Here is an 11,152-nt window from a genome sequence, read left to right on the forward strand (position 1 = left end):
TAATAGCAGGGAACTGTTCTATGCATGAAAAGATGTCAAACTTGAGCTCTGGATTATTTTGATATTGCGCTAGAATTGTATTCATCATTCAACAGTGGTTACATTGATTGCACGTGTTTCTGAAAGATTGGTGTTCATGGCTTGTCTATACTCTGGGAGGAATTATACCAAACACGTCTTTGATGTATCTTGAGGATTCATCTGGGTGAGACACCAATAAAGATGCATACCCATACTTTAAAAATACCATTGGTAAGTCAAGACATTGACATTAACAACTTTCTCGTCCGAATAATGGGTAAAATGAGACATTTCCTCGCCTTCCAACACAATTATTACAGAGTGTCTGTTCTTTAAGGTGATTTTCCTTCGCGTGTATGTCTTTCTTTCTGTCTATTCTTATGTTTTATTGACGGTATGTGTTTCTGTCCTTTACTTGGTGAAGTGTTGTTGGACACCTGTCTGTCTGACTAATGTCCCTGGTATAGATAACTATGTATGCCTTTGTCCTTATTGTGACTAAGGATAGTTGTTCGACTTTTTCGCACCTGTCTTCGACACTAGCCTCTTTGTTTTAGCTTTTCAAGGTTCGACCTTTTCTCTGGTCAAGGTCTGTCGTGATGAGTTGTCAGCAGCATACTTTGTTAAGATATATAAACAATGTATGGTTACGAAATTAATGTTAAATTTCACAACTGCAGATGAATCGTTATACTCGATGTAATGAATGACCATTAAAAAAACAACGGCTTTCCAAAAGGCTAGTAAGGACATTAATAACGGATGTAAATAATTTACAACTACCGACTCCATTATCAGACTTCCATCTGTCAGTTCCCAACAGAACAGGATTGTTTACCTCAGGTACAGGTCAAACACAGTTTAGACCTTCTTCGGGTGACGGCGAGATAAGCTTTAGGATTTCTCCTGGTTTCAGTTAAATATGTCACCTACTATAATATTGTTTCTATCAAATGTAACAGAAGTATCTTTCAAAAGCAACCGACTTTCAATTATCATTAGTCTTAATTCTATGATTTTGCTCACGAAATATTCATCTTTTACGTTCGTCTACGTACAGGTTCAAAATCTAGGTGATTAGAATCTATGTAATTTGATATCTAACCTCGAATCGTGCTGAGTTTTAACCTTTGAAATATTTTGAGAGGATTATTGCTTGAAAAAAATTCTTTCTGGAAAATCATATATCAACAAAGATCATAGATTTAGTACGCATGCACTGAAAAATTATTGATAAACTTTATAATGGAATAGTGCAAAACGAAATGTTTGAAACCTAATAGTCATATCATTTCTATTGCTTGATTTTTACTCTCACAGATTTAATTCGGTTAGGTTATTTTTAATATTAAAAAATCAGAACATTGTCAGCTCACACGGATGACATACAAATATGCATAGGTACAATAACACAACGACTGTTAAACCTCTGTTAGGATAACGGCGTAATAGACTTACACGTGGTATTTTGTCACTCGTCCAGATCTTACGAATCTGTTTATATATATGTGTGTGTGTGTGTGTGTGTGTGTGTGTGTATGTGTGTTATAGTAAGTTGAAATATATATTTTTCGTTGATTTTTTCATAAATGATTTGTTTTGTGTTTGAATTTGATTCCCAAACAGTTTAATTTAAGTTACTGGATTTCAAATATCACAATTTGCACGAGGGGTAATACAGAGGAGGAAGAGGGACGATAAAAGCTCGGAGTGTATTGTATAGTTACAATAAATACAATTGTAGAACAGTAAAACAGACATTTTAGTCCGAAGGCATAACGAATCTCTGGCGTAAAGAAATACATCGTATATAGTTCTCACCATTACCAGTCAACACAACAATGTATATTGACAACACTATATATTCAACACATGTATGTTTGTAGAGAGGTGACTGACGTAGGTATTGGAATATAGGACATGTGTATACATGTATACATGATCGGGGCCTCATATACACGTGTATCTGGATAGACATGTATGCATGACCTCCTTTTTATTTTCCAAGAGTTTAAAGATTGCTCAGTAAACGAATAAATTACAATAAGGTATGGGTAGAAGTGAACAGGACGTCGAAAGCAAAAACTTTTACACGACAGGTTTGGTTTGATTTTGTTTGTTACTGTTTTGTATCTTGCACTTCTTTCAGTCCTGTGTTTATTTAACAACGGTTCGACAAGCATTGAAGAACAGAAATAGAAAGCAGAGGAGAGAAGGTTTGTTCTCATTGGTTAAGAATAAGGATGTACATACTCACGAAACAATGATGTGTTAAACTATTACATGAAATGACAAACCCGTTGTACACGTCTACTCACAAAACAATGATGTATTAAGCTATTGCACGGAATGACCAAAACTCGCAGTATATGTCAACTCACAAAACAATAACGTGTTAAGCTATTGCATGAAATGACAAACTCGCAGTATATGTCTACTCACAAAACAATGATGTATTAAGCTATTGCACGGAATGACAAACTCGCAGTATATGTCTACTCACAAAACAATAACGTGTTAAGCTATTGCACGGAATGACAAACTCGCAGTATATGTCTACTCACAAAACAATAACGTGTTAAGCTATTGCATGAAATGACAAACCCGCAGTACATGTCTACTCACAAAACAATGATGTATTAAGCTATTACACGAAATGACAAACCCGCGCTTATTTTTCCCATCATGTTGATCTGATTATTTACCTTCTGGCATTAAAATGGTCCAAGTAAGTTGCTGTACGTTGTTGCTAGAGTTATGTCCCTTACACAAAGACCACAGATAAAAAGATAAACACACACAAGTTAAACACACCTATCATACACACCACAGAAAACACATGTATACACACCACAGAAAACACATGTATACACACCATAGAAAACACATGTATACCTATCACAGAAAACACATGTATACCTATCACAGAAAACACATGTATACCTATCACAGAAAACACATGTATACACACCATAGAAAACACATGTATACCTATCACAGAAAACACATGTATATCACAGAAAACACATGTATACACACCATAGAAAACACATCACAGAAAACACATGTATATCACAGAAAACACATGTATACACACCACAGAAAACACATGTATACACACCACAGAAAACACATGTATACACACCACAGAAAACACATGTATACACATCACAGAAAACACAAGTATACACACCACAGAAAACACAAGTATACCACAGAAAACACATGTATACATACCACAGAAAACACATGTATACACACCACAGAAAACACAAGTATACACAACACAGAAAACACATGTATACACATCACAGAAAACACAAGAATACTTATCACAGAAAACACATGTATATCACAGAAAACACTAGTATACCTACCACAGAAAACACAAGTATACACACAATAGAAAACACATGTATACACACCACAGAAAACACCTGTATACACCCAACAGAAAACACATGTATACACATCACAGAAAACACAAACACACAGAAAACACATGTATACACACCACAGAAAACACATGTATACAGAAAACATCACAGAAAACACATGTATACACACCACAGAAAACACATGTATACACACCACAGAAAACACATGTATACACACCACAGAAAACACATGTATACACACCACAGAAAACACAAGTATACACACAATAGAAAACACATGTATACACACCACAGAAATCACATGTATACATACCACAGAAAACACATGTATACACATCACAGAAAACACATGTATACCTATCACAGAAAACACATGTATATCACAGAAAACACATGTATACACACCATAGAAAACACATGTATACCTATCACAGAAAACACATGTATACCTATCACAGAAAACACATGTATATCACAGAAAACACATGTATACACAAAGAAAACACATGTATACACACCACAGAAAACACATGTATACACACCACAGAAAACACATGTATACACATCACAGAAAACACATGTATACCACAGAAAACCCATGTATACACACCACACACAAAACCCATGTATACATATCACAGAAAACACATGTATACACACCACAGAAAACACATGTATACACACCACAGAAAACACATGTATACACACCACAGAAAACACATGTATACACACCACAGAAAACACATGTATACACACCATAGAAAACACATGTATACACACCACAGAAAACACATGTATACACACCATAGAAAACACATGTATACACATCACAGAAAACACATGTATACACATCACAGAAAACACATGTATACACATCACAGAAAACACATGTATACACATCACAGAAAACACAAGAATACCTATCACAGAAAACACATGTATATTACAGAAAACACATGTATACTTACCACAGAAAACACATGTATACACATCACAGAAAACACAAGTATACATACCACAGAAAACACATGTATACACATCACAGAAAACACAAGTATACCTACCAAAGAAAACACATGTAACACATGTATACACATGTATACCACAGAAAACAACACACAGAAAACACATGTATACACACCACAGAAAACACATGTATACACACCACAGAAAACACATGTATACACACCACAGAAAACACATGTATACACACCACAGAAAACACATGTATACACACCACAGAAAACACCTGTATACACCCAACAGAAAACACATGTATACACATCACAGAAAACACATGTATACACATCACAGAAAACACAAGTATACACACCACAGAAAACACATGTATACACACCACAGAAAACACATGTATACACACCACAGAAAACACAAGTATACACACCACAGAAAACACATGTATACACACCACAGAAAACACATGTATACACACCACAGAAAACACATGTATACACATCACAGAAAACACATGTATATCACAGAAAACACATGTATACCTATCACAGAAAACACATGTATACCTATCAAAGAAAACACATGTATACACACCACAGAAAACACATGTATACACACCACAGAAAACACATGTATACCTATCACAGAAAACACATGTATATCACAGAAAACACATGTATACCTATCACAGAAAACACATGTATATCACAGAAAACACATGTATACACACCATAGAAAACACATGTATACACACCATAGAAAACACATGTATACACACCACAGAAAACACATGTATACACACCACAGAAAACACATGTATACACACCACAGAAAACACATGTATACCTATCACAGAAAACACATGTATACACACCACAGAAAACACATGTATACACACCATAGAAAACACATGTATACACACCACAGAAAACACATGTATACACACCACAGAAAACACATGTATACACACCATAGAAAACACATGTATACACACCATAGAAAACACATGTATACACACCACAGAAAACACATGTAACACAGAAAACACATGTATACACACCACAGAAAACACACCACAGAAAACACATGTATACACACCACAGAAAACACATGTATACACATCACAGAAAACACATGTATACACATCACAGAAAACACATGTATACACATCACAGAAAACACATGTATACACACCACAGAAAACACATGTATACACATCACAGAAAACACATGTATACACATCACAGAAAACACATGTATACCTATCACAGAAAACACATGTATACCTATCACAGAAAACACATGTATATCACAGAAAACACATGTATACACACCACAGAAAACACATGTATACACACCATAGAAAACACATGTATACACACCACAGAAAACACATGTATACACACCACAGAAAACACATGTATACACACCACAGAAAACACATGTATACACACCACAGAAAACACATGTATACACACCACAGAAAACACATGTATACACACCATAGAAAACACATGTATACACACCACAGAAAACACATGTATACACACCACAGAAAACACATGTATACCTATCACAGAAAACACATGTATATCACAGAAAACACATGTTTACACACCATAGAAAACACATGTATACACACCATAGAAAACACATGTATACAAACCACAGAAAACACATGTATACACACCATAGAAAACACATGTATACACACCATAGAAAACACATGTATACACACCATAGAAAACACATGTATACACACCACAGAAAACACATGTATACACACCACAGAAAACACATGTATACACACCACAGAAAACACATGTATATCACAGAAAACACATGTATACCTATCACAAAAAACACATGTATATCACAGAAAACACATGTATACACATCACAGAAAACACAAGTATGCATATCACAGAAAACACAAGTATACCTACCACAGAAAACACAAGTATACATACCACAGAAAACACATGTATACACACCACAGAAAACACATGTATGCCTATCACAGAAAACACAAGTGTGCCTATCACAGAAAACCCATGTATACACATCACAGAAAACACATGTATACACACCACAGAAAACACATGTATACACACCATAGAAAACACATGTATACACACCACAGAAAACACATGTATACACACCATAGAAAACACATGTATACCTATCACAGAAAACACATGTATACCTATCACAGAAAACACATGTATACCTATCACAGAAAACACATGTATACCTATCACAGAAAACACATGTATACACACCACAGAAAACACATGTATACACACCACAGAAAACACATGTATACACACCACAGAAAACACATGTATACATACCACAGAAAACACATGTATACACACCACAGAAAACACATGTATACCTATCACAGAAAACACATGTATACATACCACAGAAAACACAAGTATACATATCACAGAAAACACATGTATACACACCACAGAAAACACATGTATACACACCACAGAAAACACATGTATACACACCACAGAAAACACATGTATACACACCACAGAAAACACATGTATACACACCACAGAAAACACATGTATACACATCACAGAAAACACATGTATACCTATCACAGAAAACACATGTATATCACAGAAAACACAGAAAACACATGTATACACACCATAGAAAACACATGTATACACACCATAGAAAACACATGTATACACACCACAGAAAACACATGTATACACATCACAGAAAACACATGTATACACACCACAGAAAACACATGTATACCCACCACAGAAAACACATGTATACCCACCACAGAAAACACAAGTATGCCTATCACAGAAAACACATGTATACACACCACAGAAAACACATGTATACACACCACAGAAAACACATGTCACAGAAAACACATGATCACAGAAAACACATGTACCACATAGAAAACACATGTATACACACCACAGAAAACACATGTATACCACACAGAAAACACATGTATACACATCACAGAAAACACAGTTTCACAGAAAACACATGTATATACAGAAAACACATGTATACACACCACAGAAAACACATGTATACACACCACAGAAAACACATGTATACACACCACAGAAAACACATGTATACACACCTTCAAACCTGTTAATGTATATATGGACATTTCTCTTGTCTCCATAAACGATTTCGACGAAGTGGCAGGAACGATAAAGATAGTCGCCATCTTGAATATTTCTTGGAATGACGAAAGTTTGGTGTGGGATACCTCTGTGTATGGGAATACAACATCACTGACATTTACTCAGGGAAAAATATGGCTTCCGCAAATGTTTCTTTTAAATCCAGCCGAGTCGAATGAACCAATCAGTAATAAACATTTCAAAGTTACAGTTACACATACCGGAGATGTTCAGTGGAATTCAGGAGGAATGTTGAAGGCGATATGTACACCCGACGTTTCCAAATTTCCTTTCGACCAGCACACGTGTACACTAGAAATGAGTGCGTGGGGATTCTTAACCAAACAGGTGACGTTGACAATACCTTCACCGACGGTAAATCTTAAATTATATAATGTGAACAATGAATGGGATGTAATAGATTCCAATACCACACTTTGGTCTGATACTTTTGACATTGCGAAATACTCTATAACAATCAAGAGGCGTTATTTGAACTTCCTGGTGACTGTTGTGATACCAATTATCATGCTCGCCCTTGTGAACCCATTCGTTTTTATCTTACCCTTTAACTCAGGAGAACGGACATCGTATAGCATCACAGTGTTACTGGCTTTCACGGTGAATATGACGGTGGTGAGTGACCGGATGCCTTCCTCTTCACACCCCATGTCTCATTTATCCTACTACATATTGTCCATGATTTCTGTCAGTGCTGTCATTGTAATTGTGAACATATTTCAAACTAGAACATACAGTAAAGGTGATCGCAACCAACCAATTCCGCGATATATCTGTAAATCTGTGGACTTCCTCCAACAAATCTGCAGAAGAAACAGAATTGGAATTAAAACGAAGCGCGTCTTAACACAAAGTAGTAGGAATGACCAAACGGTTACGAATGAAGCTATTGAAAAAACTCTTCATCTAGAGAATTCAGAGTCGCCAGATACGACTGATGAACCGTTGTCTGAGAGTGTAGGGTCGAAAGCCGGAGAGCATAGGATCGCGAATGATGGCGTGCACGAACCTACTTGGGATGCAGTTGCAAAAATGTTCGATCGGGTTTTTTTCTTTATATTCTTGTTTTTTACAACAATTGAGACTGTTTCATTTTTCACATTGATTACGCAGTGAGCAAATACAAGTGCTTTTATACAGGATTGTGTACAGTGACAATCATTCTCATTTCTCTAGAAACCATTTGAAGAAGTTTGATACTTTTGTAGATGTAAATTCATGTCAGCAATTTCTCTATCCTCATTTTTTTCCAGCAAGGATTTAGAAAGCAATTTTGAGTTTGACTATAATTTAACATGGAAAGATAATTAAGTGTATCTATTGAAGAACCATTGCATACTTAAAGTTCCAATAGCCAGCTGAGTGATTGTGGAAGGCGAAATGTTGCATTTGTAACTGCTTATTGACTAACCTCAAGTGAGAGGATATAATCTAGTGTAATAGTTACTTGAAATGACTTAAATAAATGCGTATGAACATCGTCTTTTTGGCTTTATAAAAACAACGCTACTCCCCGGATCATGGTACATCGTCTTTTTTATGTTTGAATTTTTACTATGAACAAGTCTCACTTAACCATGTTTATCTCTTGCTGTTAAAGCACCATATTATCATTCAATGGACTGAAATTATCGAAATAAAAGTATTTTTTGAGAGAATTTTATTTCATGGAGACAATGGGAAGTGCATGTAGTGACAGTGGTCATTAACATCAAACATCTGTGGAACTCTTGATTAAATGACAATATTTTGTAATGCTAAGATTAATGAATAACAAATTAATGATAGAGTCCAATGGTAAACATATTCATCATGCACCGAGCCATTGACTACATTGTATCATAGTCATTGTTCCTAAATTGTACGCGTTATATAAATCATAACAATTTATTTAAAACTCATACAAGAAAGAGATCGTTGCATTAACAAAATATGATTAGGTGTCCCCTACCGGTGAAACCGGGGACAAGTTTAGCTTTCCTTTCCATCCATAATTACGTCTTTGAGGACACTTGTCAGCTTTTTGGTGGCTTCATGCCATTAGGGAATCTTATCACATTGATTAAGTATCAGAATATCTTAGAAAACATCGAGTTTCAGGGTTGGTGGATCAAAGTCAAGGCCACAGTTGCTATATTATAAAAAAATGTAAGCTCCCTTGTGGCTTCATCCTGGAGGAATTCGCATCAAACTTCACACACTTATAAAGCATTAATCATACATGAAACACGTTTGAATATCAGAACGGTTAAGTCAAGGTCACTGTTATCATTTTCAGAAATCTTTTTAACACATTTACTGTTCTATTTCTTTTTGGATTTTGATCAAACCATACTGACAAATGACATAGTTTCTCTGAAACAAAATGTTTCAGTTTATTGGGTCAAGGTCAAGGTTACTATTTTAGGCATTGTTAGCGTTTTGGCGGTTTCACAGTTAGAGGAATTGTAATTAAAAACACACATTTAGATGACATCAAGATGAGATCAAGGTTACTGTTACCATGTTTAGAAAACCGTTATCAGTTCTCTAGCGGTTTCATTCGTTACAGGATTTTGAACAAACCTTACAACCTTAAAAATGACTGTAACACATAATTACACGTTGGTGATGAAACTTTCAGATTGTCATACTGGCATTCAGTTTAATTGAAAATATTGACTGTTTATGGTAAAAACAGCCATGACATAATATGTACAATGTATATGTTTCAATCAAGCATTTCCCAGAACGAACGTGAAAATGTATTGGATCATTTGTATGACCACGTGGGTTTTCCCCTGGTATTCCGGTTTCCTCCCATAGTAAGACCCCTCACGCACTTCCATTCATGCTAACAAGAGCGATTCATATCAGTTAAAAAACACCGGACTTGTTGTAAAATAAAGTTTAATTTGAAACAAGTAAATAACGAGTGATTAACTGTTGGCTAACTACAATTTGATTACATAGTTATGAACTGATGTCTCACTTTATGTGATAATATTCTTGTTACTACACAGTCAAAATCTATAATTCATTTTCAAATAGATACGTCAACTTTAAACGATGTCAAACTTCAAAACAGGCTAATGGGCAAAAATATAACATCACTTTATCATGTAACACAATTACGATATAGGAAGTGCAATAGATGACAGCACAGTAAATAACACAGGATTTGTCATATCTAGAATCTTCATTATATTGAAACCTGTTTATACAGATGTGGAACTTTGGTATTAACATATAAAATTCCTTCTGTGAGGTTCAATGACGCCAACGATAGACACATGTATACCGATAAATACAAGAATATGTGAGTACACGTTCAATCTGATATCATAATAATCAATTATTTAATTACATATTTGAGCCCGGGTTCTAAGAAACTGCCTTTGTAATAAAATTTCATGATAAAACATGACAATAAACTGTTATGTTTTTGCCATACTCAAGTTTATGAATACCTTTTTATGAAAACGTAGGTATATGTTGATATGAATTTACGTATAAAATGGCGCATCAATGAATGCTTTTTCTGCTTATCAAATTGTTAATCTATATGAT

At 35.1% G+C, this 11,152-nt stretch overlaps 1 protein-coding gene across 1 annotated transcript; it reads left to right on the top strand.

Moving 5' to 3' along the window:
• Window positions 1-294: 294 nt before the first annotated feature.
• LOC132546922 (acetylcholine receptor subunit beta-type unc-29-like) lies at window positions 295-8,880 on the top strand. Its single transcript, XM_060210647.1, has 3 exons — window positions 295-298; window positions 7,518-8,647; window positions 8,857-8,880. Exons 1-3 carry the CDS (start codon window positions 295-297, stop codon window positions 8,878-8,880), a joined length of 1,158 nt encoding a protein of 385 aa, XP_060066630.1.
• Window positions 8,881-11,152: the final 2,272 nt, after the last annotated feature.

This window comes from Ylistrum balloti, unplaced genomic scaffold (genome assembly GCF_031769215.1).
Source record: "Ylistrum balloti isolate Yb309-2 unplaced genomic scaffold, AGI_CSIRO_Ybal_v1 Utg369920, whole genome shotgun sequence".
In the NCBI taxonomy this organism is placed as follows: Eukaryota; Metazoa; Mollusca; class Bivalvia; order Pectinida; family Pectinidae; genus Ylistrum; species Ylistrum balloti.